Source organism: Anopheles gambiae, chromosome 2, assembly GCF_943734735.2.
Source record: "Anopheles gambiae chromosome 2, idAnoGambNW_F1_1, whole genome shotgun sequence".
Classification (NCBI taxonomy): domain Eukaryota; kingdom Metazoa; phylum Arthropoda; class Insecta; order Diptera; family Culicidae; genus Anopheles; species Anopheles gambiae.
The window spans coordinates 105,695,076-105,714,850 of NC_064601.1; the positions used below are offsets into that span (position 1 = coordinate 105,695,076).

At 45.4% G+C, this 19,775-nt stretch overlaps 2 protein-coding genes across 2 annotated transcripts; one reads left to right on the forward strand and one right to left on the reverse strand.

The window, feature by feature from the left end:
• The first annotated feature begins 8,274 nt into the window (after positions 1-8,274).
• On the forward strand, positions 8,275-10,073 carry LOC133391930 (uncharacterized). The gene is made up of 2 exons (XM_061648780.1): positions 8,275-9,413; positions 9,494-10,073. The coding sequence occupies exons 1-2, from the start codon at positions 8,959-8,961 to the stop codon at positions 9,831-9,833; spliced, it is 795 nt and encodes a 264-aa protein (XP_061504764.1). The 5' UTR covers positions 8,275-8,958; the 3' UTR covers positions 9,834-10,073.
• A 4,058-nt stretch (positions 10,074-14,131) lies between these two features.
• Positions 14,132-16,053, reverse strand: LOC5666978 (uncharacterized). The gene is made up of 4 exons (XM_061647905.1): positions 14,999-16,053; positions 14,755-14,922; positions 14,513-14,671; positions 14,132-14,428 (listed from the first exon to the last, which is right to left on the reverse strand). The coding sequence occupies exons 1-4, from the start codon at positions 15,074-15,076 to the stop codon at positions 14,279-14,281; spliced, it is 555 nt and encodes a 184-aa protein (XP_061503889.1). The 5' UTR covers positions 15,077-16,053; the 3' UTR covers positions 14,132-14,278.
• Between the last annotated feature and the right edge of the window lie 3,722 nt (positions 16,054-19,775).

Consider the following 19,775-nt stretch of genomic DNA (forward strand, 5'->3'; position numbering starts at 1 on the left):
CATTTTCTTACAGCGGTACGGAAACGAGCATGCGGAGGTTTTGGAGTTCGATACGCCTACATGGGCCGCTCACTGGACCATCAATCGGTGGGAAAATAAAACAGTGCAACTGCCGCCCATTTCGACCACGATGTAGTGGCGTGGTTGAGTGTGTGTGTGTATTTACTTTAGTTCTCTGATTGTGGTGTGGGGCCTCTCCAGCTTGAACGAGTTTTGTTGACCTGGAGCGACAGTAGTCAAACGTTTAATCTCGAAGCGCATGGGCTTCGATGATTTGATACAAATCATGCGTTGGAATCAATGCTTGAAAATAATTCTCATTTTGCTTCCGTTTTAAACATTTGACTGTTCGCTTCACGTGTTTCAGATAAAGCAATGTCATAAAGCAATTTTAATCAATATTTTGATTTTTTTTTCCATAGGACGTTCTGACATTTATAGGAGAATTAATGAAAATCGAAAATTCCTGCTTTCATTAAAAGATGCCTTTCCAAGTTATGAGTTGTTAAGGCGGTAGCTACATCACATGATGCATGATAACATGGCATAATAATATTAGATAATTAGAGCTCGAAACTTATAAGAACCCCTGAAAATCCTTTGAGTGTGAGCGGAATTAAGGCGTCCGTATTTTTCGGTACTTGTTGTTTTTATGCTCATTGAAGCATTATTCTCCTTCCTTCCTGCTTTTGATGACCCTACTCAGTATGGAACAAACATCCGCATTCTTGTTATTCTATCTTAGGTATCAGACAAAGTGTAATATTTTCCATCTGGTTTAACTGCGAATGTGGTATGATTTGGACTTCATTGGATTGTTGATATCTGCGATTATATATGTGTAGACCTACATCTTAACATGTAACATGTAACCTACATGTAACATAGAGAGGGGTGTACCACGAGCTTGGTTTGATGAACCTGACATCCTAACCTGATCCAACGATGACGAAGGCCTACACGACTTAACGCCTTATGATTCCCATCGTCCTTTTGATACGAATGTCAAAATAGTAATGCTTGAATAGTAAAATGCCAACAATATGCGTCTTTTCTTACCATTCTATTTCCTTGAATTATACCAGCAGGTTTCCAGAAGCAGACAAATATGGCATCGAAACATCTAGTCTCCTGAGTTTTGATGCATTATGTTGAACTTGATGTCACCGAGGTACCCGAACTCCATTTGTTACCTTCCAAACAAGCCTAGCGTGAATAAAAGGTAACCTCATTAACGAAAACCATCGCCAGTGTTAAACAGCATTGATGTAACAATCACCTGACTCGAGGTGCGTTCCTACGAAACGATAAAGCCTCAAATAGTGCCGCATATGTGTCTCACATAAGACAAATGTTGCGACACTACACGCGGATAATGATGGAACCAATGTCCTTCAAAGGTACGCATCGCCGCAAGGCCAGCGCGACGGATTAGACAACGCAGCGCTTTTTGGCGCACTTTTGTTGCCTGTCTTTCTCTTTCAACATACGAGTAACCAGCTACTAATTCCACCACGTGGTCGTCCCAACAAAAATGGGTTGAGTTCGCTTGACGCACCGGGTGGCCAAAAACTGCCTCGACAATACAACCGGGACCGGCGCGATATTAATGATGAAACCGTCCAAACTCGGCATCTTTGCAATCCGGGGCATGTGGGTACCGGTTTACACGGATTGATATATGCAACGGTGTCCACGTGCGCCGTATTAAGTTCGGGTATTGCTGGAATGCGCTCCACACACATTGACATTGAGCGCCAGCAGGTTTTGGGACAGGTGAGTGAGCGGCAAATCGACACGTTGATCGATTAGGTTTCAATTATCTAGCTTCGGTGACGTCAATGAGAGGGGAGCATTGGGGAACATAGGAGGAGGAAGCGGATAAATCTTCTAATCCGTTCCACCGATCATGCTGCGAAAGGCTAATGCACTCGACAGAGCGGCACCTTGCAAAAGGTACATTCGATCGACATTCCGACTGACGGAAGGTAGCAAGACAAGCTTCAGCCGTAGGCTCTGCTGTTTGCTGGAAGTTAGGAGTGCGTACGTGCGGGAGGAGATTTCTCTGAAGAAGGAGATGAATGAGGAATTAAGGAGGTTCATTATAATGATCTATTTTTAGACGATTACAAACTGTGGTGAAATACGTTGCTCACCGTTTGACATTGAACTGTTGCTGCAGAGATCTATGGAGGTGGAGTACACGCGGAACCACCAAAAAGGATACCCCGCACTGTTACGAATCATGTGGTCTGCCCAAACCTGCCCAAAACAGGTTCGTTAAACACGGCTTACCATGTTAATTGTTGGCACGTGGAGCTTCGTGGAGCGCACTAGATACATCTTTTCATGGACGGAATCATATGATACGACGCAAAGTAACTGGTTAGGAGAACTGGCGGAAAAATTGGGAACCTGTTGGCTGGTAAGTATTTTATCGATTGAATAACGTGGATTTGCCGTTCCACGTGCTCTCATCAAATTCGATTTGAGCTTACGGTGTCCCTGTTTGGCAAAGGTTAGCGAAAGGGAGATCTGCACACAATTATCGAAATATGTTAGCATCCACCTTCCCTGACGTCAATAGTAACCTTGGCCAATTGCAACAGGCGATGCGGTTTTGTCCAGTTAGAAATGACTCTGTTGGAGGACATTCGGCATCCAAATAGGATGATAAATTGAACGTACACTTCACTCTTGTTGGATCGTACATGGTTACATGATATCGAATCGGCCTGATTTCGCCTGATTCCGGGCATTAATCGTTGGCGCGTGTAGCCTCAAAAATGGCAACTGCGTACGAGTTGACAATGAGATGCACATAAACTTCATGAAAGGGAGATATTTGGCTGGAGCTTGCCCACCGGCTCCAACGACTAGCAACGATTGCGGTCCACGTGCGCTTCAAAGGTTGTAGCAAACTCATAAATCGTGCTAATCTCAATTGTGACGTCAATTTTGGCCTTTCAAACTGCAAATTGTGTATTGTGCACTAAGGATTAGGTATAGCACGGTTTTCTGTTGTTCACGGTCTTTTTGTTCAAGCTGAATGACTTTCTAGTTTTTGCAGTTTTTGTTTGTTTAGTATGGGTAGTTTTGGATATTCAAAGACAACCCATTTGAGATCTTTTTCGGCATCATATCTGCAAAATTGGTTAAACTCAAAACAAAACAAATTTCCCATCGTGAACACCCTTGTGGAACTTATTAGACTACTAAGAATAACATGCCCGTCATGAGTTCAAGCCTAGAATGGACCGTACCTTCGTAACAAGGATTGACTTGACTATTCAGCTACGTGGTAATGAATTAAGTCTCGAAAGCCTTATAGGCCGGCATGTCCGCATAGAACGTTACGCAAAATAGAAGAATAAGAAGAAGAAGAGTAATCTAAAGACTTACACTATCCAGCAACTAGAGAAAGCATTGAAATATGCGAGAAACGGGAACAATGTGCAAAATAGTAGCCTTGCGTTACGGTATTACTCGCTCGACGCTGATGAGGAACTTCACGAAACCCAATATCTTGCCAAGACTTGAACAACACTAATCTACAAAAAGAAGGGGTTTTGATATGACATCAGTCAGGAATAGAAACCCATAGAATAGATTACAAAGATCAAAACGAAGAATTTTGATCTTTCAAAAAACTGCTTGTCTTATTATAACAAGTCCATCAAACATACTGGGATCGCGGCTTTTCCACGGATCAGTTTTCTTTAGAGAAGTTCCAAACTTTTCTTCTATAAGCTGGAACAACCTCCGGTGTGAATGCTCAATATTTCAAATTCTGCATTCTAAGATAGGTTACAAGCGGCGCTCACTCTTTTCTCTAATTCACAGCGGAATGAACTGTCCTTGCAATTGGACAAGAATTGGTTTATATAGGTGGGTTTATGTTTTTAGTTATTATATTTAGATGTCTTTACAATAACTTTTCTAAAGTTTACCTTTCACTGTCGTTTTATAACTCAATGCTTCTGTAACCTTTATTTCCTGATCCTCAATATTCTGTGCCGCCCGTTTTTGTGTGCGCAGCATGGCCCCGCCTAACTCTAAACTTGTTTAGCCTATTATAGACTATGGTGAAATACGTTGCTCACCGTTTGACATTGAAATAGATGTCGCCGAGGGTCCCGTTTTTGCTTCCCGGTTATTAATCAAACAGAAAACAGGCCGATAGAAAATAGGCAGGCAACGGCTCCATTGCTACCGTGTAATGAAGGATGTAATTGTTTATTTCTTTTTCAAGAAAGATAGTGCCAAGGGGAGCTATAAATGTCCAAGACATGATTAAATACATAAAAAGACCAAATCCCTATCGTGATAAGACAGTGGGGAGATTGAAAATTAGCAAACGAATTCAACGGTTAATTATGTTTAATGAGGAGTCCTAGGAAGTCCTTTCAAAGGAAATGATGCACGTGTTTTGAAATTGCTTTTTGATTACGTGTTTTTTTCTTACATTCCTAAGGAAACATGTGTTCGGTGCAAGAAATCATCACAATATCGCTTTTTTCTAATTAGCTGTACTTGAATTGTACATTTAAATTATACAAGCAATAATGAAGTAAAACAAAATGTTAAAAAAAAACATTCATATATTATCAACCCGTTAGCAACATCCCTTAAGCACTTGTATAGAGAAAGGCACTAGTGAATGCAATAAAGCAAAATGTAGCTGTGATCGACAATGATAGCAATGATTTCAAACAATTCTCCCTTATCAGACGGGACGTTGTAAAGAACGCGAATTGGCAAGACAGCTACAACATTGTCTCTCAACCCATGCCGCATAGACCTCGAACTTTCTGAACTAGAACAAAAGCGAAAAATAATGCAAGATGCCTCAATCGGTCGTCTCTAGTTGATAGAAATTTAATTGTTGCGCTTGTTCATGCGATAGCGATCAGGAAATAGAAACACTCGATAAAGCGATTGATATTTCGATCAGTCTGTTAGTTTATTAGAAACAGTTTCATACACAACGCTAGTGCAAGCAGTTTTTGTAAGAAGTCATTCTACCCACAAAAAGTATGTTGCTCCCCTACCACTATACCGGTATCACGACTGCCAAACGGCACACTCGAAGAATCTACTCGCGACGCGTTTGCATCGCCCGCGAGGCCGTTCGGTTTTGCCAGCGGACGGCCTTTCCCAACCGGAACCGTCTTGCGGTTGATTATTTAATTCCTGTCCCCACTCGCTCGAAGCCGTCACGGCGTGATTGGCTGGATTGGCATTATCGCACCGCCACACATTTGCTCTCCTCTCTACCCAACACCCTCCCCCGTAAGCCCACTCAAAAACTGTGGACTGTGATCATTAAATATGCCAATTAGACAAAAGTACGATTGCCTTCCGATTGTGCCCCGTTTGTGCGTTAGCAACACACACACACACACACACACACACACACACACACACACACACCCGCAAGCAGCAGCACCTCCAAATCTGTTCCCTCTCCTCCGCTTATCGCTCTTGGATCACACGGGGCTACAAAAAATTACACAGCCAGAACGGAGACGAGACGTCGACTAAACCGAGCCTGGTTTATGGTGGGCACCCGTCAACAGTGACCGAACCGGTCAGCAGGGTTGGCACGGCAGAAAAAACGAGTCCATTTTGAAACACTCCCGTCTAAACAAACCCGCAGCAATCGGCAACTGGGGCACCCACAAAAAAACCCAATCTAATAGAGTCAAACTCACGCTCACACACGCTGCTCAGCTGCACGTTTGACGTGATTCGGGGCTTGCGCGTGCGCCTACCCTCGGCAACTGATAGGTTGGCTGGGGTTGAGGCTTGGGAGCTTAGATTTTTAACAAAAACCCACTTAGCTAGGTCAGTTCTCCTGCCACGGTTCTTCGACGGCCGCTTCGCTGCCACGCTGCCGTTGCTGCGGGCTGGGGCGCGCTGGAGCTCGTTTCCGTTTTCGTCAGCTCGACGTGTGCCGGTGCGGTGCGGAGCTGTACATTTGCTGCTACTTTGATTTACCTCTCGTCCAACTATTGCTTGATTGGGCACAGAAAACAAAGGCAATAGCCAACAACGGCAAACAAAAAAAAAATCAAATGCTTCACAAGGCACGCGCTCGTACACGCGGACACTCGACACCTGTCGGGAAAGTGGGTGCCCGGGTGGGCAAAAAAATGGGTACGAATTTTTGCAAACTAATGCACCCACCAAACAGAAAAAAAACTGGCAATTCACAGAGAAGTAAATAAATAAAACTTCATTCTTTCAAACCGTGACCACCTTCAGACGTCCGCCCGAGTGACTGACTGCACGTCGCGTTTAATGGACTTTAGAGCCGGGGAATGTGCGCATTGATTTGGTTTCATTTTTTTTTTTCGTCCACTTGCAGCACTTTAAGCAGTTTTGGCGTTCGATCTATTTGCTTTTTAAACTTGGTGGGAATGCAGGTGGGGTTCTTTTTTTTTTGTAAACCTTCTGTTTGGCACAAAGTATGATGGATAATGTTGTTGTTTTTCTGTTTGCTGCACAGTTGTTTTGCCAAAATTGATTTAAATTGCGTTCCAAATGAGAGTCCCCGCCGCTGGGGACAAAGTCCGTCCATTGGGTTAGTGTGCATGAGCGTTTGTGAGTGTAAGTGTGTGTGTGTGTGTGTGTGTGTGTGTGTGTGTGTGTGTGTGTGTGTGTGTATGTGTCGTAAAAGTTGCAAATGACTGCAAACAAGACCAACAACAATATAAAATGCAGAGTGAACGTCAAATTGCTGTCAATGCGCCAAAAAAAAAAACGATGGAAATGAAATAGTGGACCATACTTATGGTGACAATGCTGAACCTGAACCTGGTGATTTTAATCGTCCAGTTTTTTTGTTACTGTCTTCATTAGGTACTTCCTCGCCGACCTCACTGTGCCAAATGTGTCCGGTAAGCTTGCCGCCTTGCCACGGTCCAGTACCCATCCCGTCAGCCTCAGGAACGAACGATGCTCAAATAGAATCGGCTTGGCGCAGGTCAGGCGTGGTGGACCGGTCGAACAGGTTCGCCCGGCATTGCGGAGAGGCTGAGGCTTATTGCCTCTGCCCGTCACCGGAAAACGTTGTAGCGCGTAAGAGCAAAGCAGAGCAAAGAAACAATCGCGATCGTTAGGAGGTGTTGTCCTCAGCGTGTGGTGGTGATTGGTGTTAGAACTGCTTCAACTATCCCCATTAATTAATAATTCAATTATTAACATAATTATTAAATAAAATGTAAGTCCCTGTCAACTGATTGCTTCTATTTCGTCCACAAATTTGATTAGACAATTTATTCCGTACAGATTAAGTATTTTCTTCTTCTTCTTCTTCTTCTTCTTCTTCTTCTTCTTCTTCTTCTTCTTCTTCTATTTGGTTTAAGCCGGCGTATACAGGCTTTCGAGACTTATTTAGTACCAGTTAATGAAATTCCATTCCTACCATATTCTTTGTCAATTGTGCATGTTATAGCTCGTTCTTCCTGCATTTCATTAACCAAAGTCCTTATCATCATCGTTGCACTTCCCGCAAAAACGTTCGACCGGGCCACGTGTACGTTATGACACGAGAAACCGCACCGGTGTGATGGTTCCCTGACGTGACTATTTGTCCGACTGACACGACGCTTTAGAAGGAACATGATTCCCGTGCGGTTACGGCGCTTGATATCGCGGGGTGTAGAATTTCTCGCACCTAATCAACGTGCCCGAGAGCGCGTTTTGCCCGAGATTGTCAAACGAGCGGATGGATTGATCAGTGGCAGTAGCTTCTTGCAGGTGAAACACCCAGTAGCATCGTGGCAGATCACATCGAAAACGCACCGATCAACAGTTTCACGACTCCCCTCCAGCACCACCAACGTTGCGATTGCAACATTGTTTAAGGCCGCCACGGGATCGGTATGCATGCGTCCCTGCACTGCCCACACTACCCGCGATCATTAAAACTACATCAATCAGCTCGCCCGCCCACCCGTGAAGCAGCAGCAAGGTGTCAGGTCTATGTTGTGCCCGTGGCGCGCTAACCGCACGACATGTGCCCGGTGGTTTTGGCACCCTTGCCCGAGCGGGCCGAGATTATTTATCATTTTCATCGCCACCTTGCATACCCGCCGCTACCGGCCTGACACTTGACGTATTCATTAGATTGCCGTGCAAATAGCCCGCGGAACTCGGGCCGCCGGGGAACGCCTTCTATGCTGCTGATTTGCAATGCATTAAGGGGGACCAGCCCCCGATCTAACTAGTCTGTTGCAGCAGCAGGAGCATAAATAAAAAAACAAGCAATTCCTTGTCGTGAAGTTATCCTTCGCATCTAACGAACCGATTTTACATGCACACCATTTGCATTGATTGGGGAGGGGGCTGCACCGGCCCAAACCAGCCCAAGGGCACCGGACGCATGAGCTACAAGCGCACGCTTGCTGAATACATGCTCGAATCGAGCGCTTCGGCTAATAAAAACGCACCTACGACCAGGCAACAACATCTCACTGGCCACTGGCGTCGCGGCCTTTTGGGTTGGTATACGGAGGCTGACGGAGGCCTGCACGCCAGCGTTCTAATCTTACCCGGGGGAATTTTTAAAAAGCGAGAACCAAAACTCCCGACCGTCGATAATGAAGAGCGGAACGGGATTTCTTTCGTTTAATTAGCAGGGTTCCGCTTTTGTTCTTTTACTTGCGAGTGCGTAATCTCTTGCGTTTCGCTTGACGTGGTAGAAAGAATTGGGAGATAGCACAGATGAACCGATACCCTTCGCTAGCCCTACGGCACGGACACGGTCAGGGAAGGTCACGGCAAAGTTTGAAGTGTTTCCGGGAAGTTGAGGCTGTTCCTAATGCTGACGAAATGGAACCGCACGGACAATCGCAGCAGGCGTCATAACCGTATATCCCTCGCAACGCACAATCGCACGATCACAGTAGCCAGTGGAACCGACCACACAAGTTTACCCCTTGAAAACCCGTCATGTCACGAAACGAAATTAAAAAGTCGAAAATACCGAAACCATGTCCGACCGAGCAGGAGCTCGGCCGGGAGGAAGAACTCCTCGACGAAACGATACCGCCGAGCGAACTGTTCCACTGTACCAGCTCACTGCTGGCTAGCGAATCGCTGTACACCGCCACGATCAACGGGCAGGAGTGTCAGCTTCCGTTCGAGGTGCTGCCGGAAGTGGCCTCTTCCGTGGTGAATCTGGAGGATACGGCAATCTCGCGCCAACCATTTCCCTGTCCCGCCGGCGGGTGCCGGCAGCCGTGCTGCTTGTTTATGTTCGCCACACACGTCGCCTTCGACCACCAGGAGGTGCTGGTGGACACACTGTGGCCGGGCGAAACCAACACCATCCTGATCGACCCGTACACGGAACCGACCGACCAGCCGCGCTGTCACAGGCTTCTGCTTCTTAGTGGCAAAATAAGGTAAGCTAAAGCAAATGACGAGCAAACTTCTGAGGATTTCCTGAAGATATGCCTCTTTATATTGCACACCTACCTACCAGAGGACTTGGCGATGGGAAGCATCGGGATAAGCTGCCGTTTGCGCTGATGTCGTCGAAATGTTCGCTCCACGGTTCGGACCGGCTGGTGCTGTGGATTACCGGTCCCGACGCGGGCGATGGCCACCGGCAGCAGTACACGCTCGAGGCGGGAAAGAACGAATCCTCCCGGCTGGTGATGTACGCGGTAGCCTTCAGCGGTGAGATCGTGCCGCTGCACGGTTCGCAGGACGCGGCGGAGCTGCACCGGTCCGGCGCTGGGCTGGTCGTACCCGAGCAGCAGCTAGACTTTCTTACCGACAGCCGCACGAAGCTTCTGGAAGTTTGTGTGCATTTCTATTGATAACCGGTCGGGCGGTCGGGCGTGATGCAAATCGTGCCTTTTTGCCGGTGGACTTGCGCGAATAATTCATCAGGAAACGCCTCCCTCTCGCGGGAAAAGGGTTCGGATGGTTCGCAGTTCATGCTGTGGCCCCCGGGGGTGCATGGGGTTAATTTGGGTTTCGGTGAAATGGTCAATGGCGCACACATCCATTAGCATCGTGTCGAGAAGCAGTAGTAAAAATCGTTGCCTGAAACGTGACCCTTCGTCGATGTTGTTGCTTTATTATGATGCGCGTGTGGGTGTAGCGGGGGTGCACGGTGGTACTTGCGTGTGTCTTTTTGTCAATAGTTTGCAAGCATCAATGATTGGCCGTATTTAAATGCAGGGAAAAAGAGTGCTGGCCAGTGACTTGCGCGGAAATTAGCACATTTCACATCCATTTCATGCCTTCTTCTTGGTCGGTGGGAAGGTCTTCGCGGTTTTGCATGTCCAGTGTCCTCTAAATGTAGCCGGGAAAGTCCACATCATTATATTAAAGGCACGGAAAGTTGAGAACAAATTGAATCGTTTTTGTCGTGTTTCTAACTACCAATCTTATCAAGTGTTCTTCCGAATCAAACGGCAAAACAGTGTTTTGCCAGCGGTGTTTAACCTTCTCGAATGATTTTTTTTTCTTCTTCTAAACATTTTCAGCTAGCACTAGAACGAACGGCAAAACAAAAACAAAATACCTTCCACTCCCTTGTACTTCTACCGTGTGCGGTGGAAAGGCAACCGAGGCCGTCCGTGGTCGACACTGCCAACAAAGACAAACAACCAACGACGACGGCTGTGGCTGGCGACAGCTCGCGGTAGGTCGAAATAGTGCATCCGCTGACACACGCCACACACGCCGGCTTTCGTCTTCTTCGTCGTCGGGGTTGGGGTGAAGAGGGGTCTAGAGGGTTTCTTACTTTGTATAACAAACTTTCGCCACGTTCCCGCTTCCGCTTGCCTCCTGGCCGCCCGTGTGCCGTGCGTGCCGTTCAACCGGTGGCCGATTGGCACGGTTTAGACTCGCGGCCAAAGTGGTCGCATGCCCGTGTTGGTTTACAGTACGAGCGGCACCGAGAATGGTGCTAACCTGCTGTTTTAAGCTAATTATGGGACAATATGTTCTACCTAGTCAAGGGGAGGGTTTGCCAAAGAAAACCCATTGGAGTCGTTGTGGAAATTGGATTAGATGTGTTTTAGTTGGTATAATTCTAAACTAATGCTACACAAAAGTGCCTCGATTTTTCTTAGCCTTTTGTATGCACGGTGACATTATTCTTTTGCATTTTCATTTGCTTTTTCAAATTCACAGCAGGTCAGCAATGATAGTAACATCAAAATAAGCAATCTGATGTATTTTGCTTATAGTTATGAATTTTTAGACAAAAAATTAGTATCTGGAAACATTTTTCCTCGCTTTTTTTCCACCATGAGTTGTTGAAGTTGTTGCCATCAAAGTGTTCAATACTACGCAAGGCACAAAATGAGTGTTCTTATACAACACTAGAGACAGTCATAGAGGAAAAAAAAAGATTTGATGTAGTCATAGCTGACAGTCTTACCTATTTATAGTCGTTATCGTCCAAGTTTGCCAAAAAGGCACCAACTTTTTACAAAGTGGATTAATAGTGGATTTGCCATTAACGCACCTATTTCTGTCTGTAAGGTATTAATTTTTTACTCTAGTAGAAATTATGATAAATTTTAAAGGTATTTAAGATGATTTTTGAGAACGACTATGTTACACTACAATACCAAAAAACCCAAATCTATAATTTCTTTGTTTTTGTTATAAAACTGATGAAATTAAAACATGTTTGTGGGTAGCAGTTTTCGCCTTGAAGCTACCTACCAGCATCTTCACGGTTTTGACGGGCTTTGAGACTTTCAAAATCGCATACCAATCGTAATATTTCATTCAATTCTGTCAATTAATTGATTGATTATGTGACGACATAAGGTGACTAAGTTTGGAGCAAACATATTCAAAACTAAATTAATATTGAAAAATTGAAACCGTAGATATTTTTTATTAAAACTAATAAAAAATAGTACCTTGGAGCTAATGCTTGCAACACACTTGCGAAAAATTGTTGCATTTGAGGCAAAAACTGTATCGTACTTCTAAAGGGTTTTCCAAGCATTTTGTAATGTTTCTAGGAATGATTTGTTTTCTGAAGTATCATCGGTTTATTCCACATATTTTTGAGTAATTCCCACGATCTATTGGCATGATGAAAGGGAAACATCCAAAGTTCTTTGGGAAACAACCAACCTATGGACAATTCTGAAATTACTAAGTTTGTATTCAGTTTCGATTATCCATTTGTTGATCAATAATGTCAGCAATGGGAAGATGTCCTGATATGATCGTCGGTTAACTCATCTGAATCACAGTGTTTTTTTTAATGTTTGGACTATCCCTGCATCGTTTTGAGTGTTTGTCAACACCATCACAGAGCCCGTTTTAGGTAAACAGGGTACTGTAGATACCTAATCCGATACTTATTTTTTTTGCATGCTCCTATTCACGAGCCCCGTATCATCCATCAACCTTCCTTGTTATCATCCCTTGTCCCAAACCGTGGCGCGAAACCTCACTTGGACCAACGCGCCATCCAACGGTACACGACGGGGTAACATAATACAGCTCGCTGGCAGCAGCGTAATTCCCATCGAACCATCGACCTCCCACTGACACACACACACACACATACACACACACGAGGGCTCCCAATGCACCCTCCTCCTCTCCATCCTTTACCAACATTGCGCGAACCGAAGCGGAATGTGCGACAACGGATGTTCCTTTGCGCGATGCCGCCACCGTTGCCACCGCTCGTGTTAGCGCCCAGCCAGCCAATCCGTTTGCGAACGGGCGTCGGGGAGAGTACTCGCGCGCACGCTTCGGCCTCCCGGTTCAATTAAAGCAAATTATTTATAAACTCATTTACATTGTTATAATTTTCGCGCGCGCGCGCGCGCCTTCGTTCGCTTCACTCCCTCCGTTTACGCCACCATCCAAGAGTGGCGACGGCCCTGACAATGTCCACACGCATACACACACACATTGCCAATCGGGCAACACACAAGAGTGCCGGAGAGCTTCAGGAAAGGGGTGGTTCACGTGTGGTGTGGGCCACCCTCCCTCGAAGAGACGCACGGGCGGCTAAGTGCGGCACACGCGCTACGTTGGCAAATGCGGCGCGCGCTCGGTTTGTTATTCTAATGTACACACACACACACACTCACATGCACGCAACAGTGTAATCGGACTTTGGCATTCGGTGCCGGGTCGCACGTCGCATAGATTGCCACCCCATTGGTGGCCATTGGCCGCTTTCGTCTTCGTCAGCTAATCGGCGAACTGGAGAACTTTCTGCCCAAACGGGAGGGCGATAGTGTGTGAGTGGTCGGGCGAAGCGGTCACAGCCGGAGGTCATGGGAGGTTAGACCGGACCCGGACTCGGTACGCAAACGCTGTAAAAGGTAAACTTTTGGTTAAACGGTCATTTACTGCTCCATTCATGCATACCGTGCCCAAAGCAACCAAGATATTTTTGGAGCAAGCAAGTTCCTCAAAACCCTTACGCTGATAGTACTTCTAGACGAGGACTCGTACCCGTAGTTGTATAATCAGGCAGAGAGATTGCTGTAATACTTGGATTACATGGCCCATCAGCACAATATTCCTATTCGAATTTCACCGCCGGGTGGGGACGGCTCCAAGTATCCCAACAACAACAAAAAAACCAGCCGGGTCGTCTGGACCTTGGCCTCGATCGACGAACGCTTGTTGGGGCGTACAGCCAACCCTGGCTGCATTAATATTTATCGAGCGGTCGTCGCCATTCCAAAGAATGTCAAAACGCTTGCCGTCGGGCCCGTGAGCGTCCGGGATAATGCCGGTCGTCGGCCGTCCGTTCGGGGGTTCGTTCTGCTCATCTGCATTCCTGCCTTCGGGATGAGGTCCACCCCCGATCGGGACTCCCGATCGCTTGGCCACGCTTACGTAAGTGTCAGTGGCATCGGGCTCAAAGGCGCACGCACAGAACGATCCCCAGAGAAAGTGCTGCGATGTGCCTAACGGAATCCTGTGCGTCTGGAATGAGTATCAGGCTTGATTTGAAACGCAAATGCGTTGGGGGCGGCAAGCGAGACAGTTCTCGTAATTTCCTCGAGGTCCTGTAGGCTCATAGGGCCTACTGATAGGTTGGGAAGGGCGACTTTCTGATCTGACGGAAGCAAACGCAACGTAGAGATTTGATTGACGCAACGCATCATTTGAAATTCTGGAATGACATATCGAGCATCGTCTCGCAAGAAGAGGTTTTTGATGGTTTTTATTAGAACTGATCTGATGTCTTTTTGCCAGCATTCATTCTGTCTCAGTACTGAAGAACTTTGTCAATGGAAAATCTTTCTCAAGGCTACACCTCGACGATGCTAAACTCCGTCATCAGGCAGGACATCTTGGCCTGCGACGTGATCTCGAAGAACGCCTTCCAGTCGCCCACGAAATCTGGCGGTATCTCAATGCCAAAGTCACCGACCGGTAGCATCGCAAACGATTCCTTGTGCTAGTGAGGCGGACGGAAGGTACGGAAGGTGGCAGCGTTTAGTACATACGTTTTCTGCCACGTTTTTCACGACTTTCTACTTACCCCCTCCGGGAATGGGCAGCCCTTTTTCTCCATCATGCTGGTGATGACGAACCACGGTTCCGTGCTGACCTGCAGCAGCGGGCATAGGTCCAGCACTTTGCGGCCCAGCAGCGCATCGTTCCAGGTGCCCTGCTCCAGCCGTTTGGTGTACACGTTGATCTTGTCACGTACAATAGTTGGGTTTTATCAGTGTCACATTATCTTCGGCAGTTTGCAATCACTAAACGCACAAGATACCTTACCTCGACGGGACTTTCCAGCGCACGGTTCAGGCGCACCATACCGTTCAGTACCATGCTGTCATTTTCGTCCGGTATGACCTGCAGCTCGGACAGATCGAGCATCAGCTCACTGTCCATCGCGTCCGGGCACGCTTTGAACGATTCGCCAAACTGTACGGCGAATTCACCCTGTTTGTGTGTGTGTGTAAGGATAAGAATTAGTTACTGCAGTGCTCAAGCTACTTGTGCTAAAACGGTTCAAAACCTTTGCAAAGCTGAGCGCGAACAGTATCACGCCACTGCAAACTACTGGTGAGATGAGTCGATGCACGGTTGCTGCCATGTTGCGGCGTAAGTGTATCCGCCGACTGATGGTTGAATATTTATAGATCTTTTGGAACTTGTTTTTGCTGGGAAGTACATGCACGATCGTTGTGATTTACCCCGTTTGTACACTATCTGCCAGCCATCTGTAACAAGCTTTGACCATGTTTTGTCCAGTGGAAACATGGATAAGAGAGCATGTTCGCGTGTCCACGATTTACGGAAGGTGATTGAGTTTAGCTGAGGTTGAGTAGTAGGACTTGTTTCCGGCACGTGGAAGATGGATTATTCGGGATGGCTAACATGCAATAGGCTAGTGCAGCAATTAACTGAATAAAAAATGTATTATTATGGATAAGACTTCAGTGATTGTTTTGTAAAGCAGTTTGCTCCATAGATCCATAGAAAATTGCATTGAATTGTTCCACAGTCATCTAAATTAGTACTAGTTTTGAAACTCTAGAGGTTGTACATTTACAAATTGATCTGGATGACTTATCAAATATAATCTTTTTGATTTTGGACATGGATTATTTCTGAACATTTTTGGGTGCCTTCATATAACTTGAGAATAATTCCTTTGTGTAGAGTTTCCTATGTTTTTTATGTATTCAAAAATGTTTTGAAGTATGTTACGAGTATGCTTGATTTGTACCTCAAACTTTCGTGATATGCTTACAAAATTGTATGAAAATCCACACAGTTTCAGGAAAAAATAGTTAGATAAACCAAATAAAATCGTGAAGCATGCAATAAATCGTAGGAAATCCTATAAAATTCATCCTGGGAAATGAATTTTATAAATACAACTCCGGTAAAATCAAATGCTCAATTTTCGATTGTACATACTGTCCCCCAAGTATAGTATTAATGCGGACCATGAAGAACCCGAGCATCTAGATCTTCCACGGAAGTCGAATTTCATGGTTTTTAGAGAAAATATAGTTAATTTTCTTGTAGCTTTGTTAGAGGTGCTAGGGTTTAGACCCACGCTAGATTAATTACTTGATGTGATTCTGACTGAAGAGTACAATTTTGTACATTCTTGAACGATTTTTACAATTCAATCGAAATGGAATCCATTTTGCATTTTTAAATAATTGTAAAAAATCAATACAATTTCTTCAAACAACTGTCAAATTAAGAAGATCTTGTCTATCCGATTCCTCTATCAGGCAATAGACCTCAATAACAATATCAACAATAAAGGTGAAACATTATGAATTTTGTACCAAATGAAGTGTGTTATGAACATTTGTCTTATTATTCTTTAGTAAATTGTCACATTTTAACGTAAAGAAAAAAGGAAATTATGTATTGAAAATGATTAAAGAAGATGAATTTGATTGAAAATTATATTATTTTAATGAAATTTTGCATTGTTTCATTAAACTTCCAGTGATGAGAGGGTCTGGTGGAACAAAACTAATTCATCACTAAGGAGCTACGCAGGTGAAGAATGAAAACGTACATCGTTCTGCCATTCTTGGAGGATGAAACCTTGAGGTTAATCCCTCGTAAAAAATATTGTTTAGCCAAATGCTAATATTTTTAACAATCACTGATCGTAGAAACAAATGCGACATTGAGGTTTATTTGAAACAAAATTGAATAGTAACAGAGCAATACTCTTCGCTTAGTTATTTTTAAATTATAATTGCTTTTATTTTACCTCACCTATCGAAACGCGACGTGCATTGAAAAGTTGCAAAAAATAAAACACCTAATTCAATTTCATGCCACGAAGCAATATTCGCACGAACCTGCCGCAACCTTCCACCGATTTTTCGATTGTTGTTTCCGGGGTGGTAAGGTAAGGTGGGAAGAGAAGGGGCATCGGGAGGGAGGGGACCCAACCACCCAAACTATCGCACTGGCGCGCACACAACACGCATTCGTCAGCGAGCCATTTGAAACGTGAAAAATTACCCGCAGCAAGTATCGGCCATCAATCACTGGGCCCTAACGGCCTGCGCACCGACTTCTAGCACCGACCATCCCGACCTGCCCCACCGCCCCTGACCGCCTCGTACAAGTGCCGCTAATTGCATTAGATCGCCACCATCGCCATCCCGCCTGTCGACAATGCCCCGGTCCGGCGCAACAATCATGCCCCGCGTGTAGCAAAAAGCCTCAATCAAACGGTCACCTGCGCGGGCAAATAAAATAAATAATACAAAGAAGCGAAACCCCCGCAAAACGGCCCCCACTGACCGGGGGATTGTGCGAAAGAAAACACGCCACCACCACCACCACTACGACCACAGTGACGGTGACGACCGTGCGACGAACGTTCGGGCGCGCGCGCGCGCGCTCTCGCGCGTGTGCCCTTTCCGAACGCGGCGCGGAATCGTCGGCGGAATGAAAAATTATCTCAAAATCGCACCATCGCACGTTTCCACGAGCCCGGCCGGAGGCGACGGTGGGTGCGGTGCTGCTGCCCCGGACCTGCCATAATTACGACAAAGTTGCCATGTACTTGTGTTGTTGTGGGCCGAGCCGCGGGTCGCGTTCTTTTGTCCGCCCGGAGCCGCCGCACTATCGCACGGCCGAAATATGGGCACGGGAGGGGCTGGTGTTGTTTAGAGAGGGAGAGAGATAGGGAGTGCGAACGAGGAGTGAGGGCAGCAGCGGCGACGGGGTTTTCCCGTCACCCAGCACGACGAGCACGGGGGTTGGGGCTGGCCGCGCAAACGGTGCGCGGTTCCGACACACACGAGGCGCAACGCATCGCCGCTTCGCCGGTGGTCATTTGTGTGCGGATGAACGGGCGTGATCGTGCCGCCGTCTAGCTTCACTGGCCGGGGGAGAAGGGGGTAATAAGGGCGGGAGGGGGGGGGGGGGGCAAAAAAGCGCCACCCGTCTGTCACCATTAGTACACCCTCCCCCTCCATGTACAGCGGCCTGTGAAGACGTACGACACAAATAAGCGTGTGCGCTTGTCAGCGGTGAAACAATGCGGGCGAGAGTGAGTGCGCTCGGCGCGGTACAAACACGCGCACACACACTGCGTTTAGATGATCGTTTAACGGATGTTTCGGGGAGGGATGTTCGAGAGGGGGTGTGCAAATGGCATCGCTAGGAGGGGAACCGGGTGATCTGAAGCTGAGCAAACATTGTACGGTGAAGCGAAACGGCGCACGTTGATGGACGACTCTCGGCGCGGCACGACGGAAGCTGCATGGCAATGGGCAAGCGTGGAGGAACGTTCCCATCCCTCCGGCTTGTGGTTCGTGGTCACACAGATTGTGTATGAGTCAAGCGCGGGCACGCTCGTGTTATCTGATGGTAAATTCAATTTAGTTTATGATATCGGGCTCCGGGGGTTTTGCTGCGAGGATACTCTATTGTGGGAGCTCCCATTTGTGCCTTTTTTGCGTCGGATTAGTCATTCCTCAAGTGCAAATTAGATGGAGGTTTGGCTTCTTCTTTTGCGTAGTGACCTTCACACGGTCATACACGGACAGATGGAATATTCCTGGGCTTAATGTACCGAGCGCAATCGAACAGTCACAGTCTTTGCTACTGCAGGACGATCCTGTTGAGTTTCGATCTCATCCGGCTTTGAAAAGAAATATTTGATAATTTCATTAACTATTGATGTTTTATTAAATCTTTATCGCTTAGTAAAATAAACAAATAAATTAAAAAAAAAACAAATACATAAGCAAATAGATAAACTAAGTCACTCAGTTTTTGGACATTTATTATATAAATATCGATATCTTATAAAGTTTTTGGGATTCTGTTTATGTAATTTTTCTTTTATATTTTTACAATTTTAATTTGTTATTCATCTTCTTCTTCTTCTTCTTCTTCTTCTTCTTCTTCTTCTTCTTCTTCTTCTTCTTCTTCTTCTTCTTCTTCTTCTTCTTTTTCTTCTTTTTCTTTATCTTTGTTTATTTTACTTTTGTTTTGTTCTTCTTCTTCTTCTTCTTTTCGTCTTTCTTCTTCTTCTTCTTCTTCATATTTTTGTTCTTTTTTCTTTTCTTTTGTTCTTCTTCTTTTTTATCCTCCTGATTATCTACCAATTCTTATTTTTACTATTAATATTATTATTCAGCCACTACTATCACTATCTCCTTTAATAGTACTATTGATTCTGCTGCTTAATAACACGTATCTCCTTCATTATCTTTATCTTTGCCGTTTATGTGTCATATTCTTGTTTCTTCTAATTTCTAAATGAATAAGTTACAACTATTTGTTGCAAAATGAAACAATTACATAGTTGAATAGTATAATGTGAACAAATTTATAATTTAATTGCATTTTATAGGGTTTTCCAATTCATCCAATCCAATTCCAATTTTGAATGTAAACATTGTTATTCACCGCATGCAAAATGTAGTTCCACATCGATCTGACATTTCATCTCCATCATAATTTTTAATTTCTACAGCATACATTTTCAGCCGGTCTCGTAGCCGGTCTCGTAGTACAGTCGTCAACTCGTACAACTTAACAACATGCCCGTCATGAGTTCAATCCCCAAATAGACCGCGCCGCCATATGTAGGACTGACTATCCTGCTATGGGGGGGAATCAATTAGTCACTGAAAGCCAAAGCCCACAAGTGGGTACAGGCAGGCCTTGACCGACATCGGTTGTTGAGCCAAAGAAAAAAAAAAAAAAAAAAAAAAAAACATTTTCAACACTACTCAAGCTGGATTGAGTTTGAATATTATTTGTTATGTGTTGAAAATCATGTGTTCAAA